The following is a 1,189-nucleotide window of genomic DNA, read 5'->3' as shown; positions in this document are numbered from 1 at the left end:
TGTGTGTGTGTGTGTGTGTGTGTGTGTGTGTGTGTGTGTGTGTGTGTGTGTGTGTGTGTGTGTGTGTGTGTGTGTGTGTGTGTGTGTGTGTGCATCCCAGTCTCACAGCTAACCTGCTGCACGACGACGGGGTTCAAGCAATCGCTGGAGCCATCAGATCTAATCAAGGACTCACGTCTCTGCAGTGAGTTCAGTTTGCAAAACAAGCAACACATAAATCTCATGTTTATTCAAACTTTTTACCCCCAGTCAAAGCGAGACCCTGAAATAAAAAATGTCTCTAAAACATCAGCGTACCAGGGTTTGGAGAAGTATTCACTCCCGTTGTTTCGTTTTAATGCCCAGAGTGGAAGAAAAATGTTGCATTTTAAAATAAAATTGAACATTGTGGTGTGTATTTAAATTTAAATGTGACGTCCAGTAAGCAGCTGCTTAGGGCCTCCGCACCAGCAGGGGGCCCCCAAGAGCACCGAGCTACCATGGTTAAAAAATATACACGGTTAAGATGCGCTCTATATGTTTTTAAGATTTCTACAGAGACTAAACTCTGAATTGCTCCTCACGTTTCTCCTCCTCAGCCTCCAGTGGAACTTCATCAAGTCGACGGCGACCAAAGCTCTGGCCCAGGCGCTGATCTCCAACACCACCATCCAGCTCCTGGAGTGAGACCAGCTTACAGACAAATATCCGTTTTTCATTCTAATGCTTCAAAATAAATATTTGGTTAGAAGCTAATATTTAATTTAAAGCTATCTGGCTGAGCTCAGAGCTAAATATTTAGCTAATATGGAAATTCACTTAGCTTGCTAACTAAATGTTTATCTTCAATCTGTAGCTTAATGCTAAGGCTATTGGCTTAGCATTAAGCCACTAGCCTTAGCTTAATGCTAAGGCTTAATGCTTAGGCCTTAGCATTAAGGCCTAAGCATTAAGCCTTAGCTTAATGCTTAGGTTAATTATAACCTAAATAAATATTTAGGTTATAATTAAATAGTTAGCTGAGAACGATTTAAATGTTAAATTGTAACTTAAATATTTAGCTAGCTTAAAGCTAACAGAACCTTGAGCTAGCTCAGATGTAACTATTTAGGTTGAAACTGAATATTTAGCTTCCAACTATAGCGTACTAGCTAAATGTGTTGCTAATAATATTTATCCTGAAGCTAAACAGTTTGCTAACTTTGAGCTA

General features: G+C 39.7%; 1 protein-coding gene across 1 annotated transcript in view; it reads left to right on the top strand.

Moving 5' to 3' along the window:
* The window catches only part of nlrc3 (NLR family, CARD domain containing 3), a 24,910-nt gene that overhangs the window by 20,551 nt on the left and 3,170 nt on the right, over positions 1 to 1,189 (top strand). Inside the window, exons 13-14 of the mRNA XM_008436346.2 lie at positions 101 to 184; positions 579 to 662. Of these exons, the coding sequence (XP_008434568.1) occupies positions 101 to 184; positions 579 to 662 (168 nt within the window). The remainder of the gene's footprint in view (positions 1 to 100; positions 185 to 578; positions 663 to 1,189) is intronic.

The sequence above is a fragment of the Poecilia reticulata genome, linkage group LG19 (assembly GCF_000633615.1).
Source record: "Poecilia reticulata strain Guanapo linkage group LG19, Guppy_female_1.0+MT, whole genome shotgun sequence".
NCBI classification, from domain to species: domain Eukaryota; kingdom Metazoa; phylum Chordata; class Actinopteri; order Cyprinodontiformes; family Poeciliidae; genus Poecilia; species Poecilia reticulata.
This window is presented reverse-complemented; position numbering and strand designations above follow the sequence as displayed.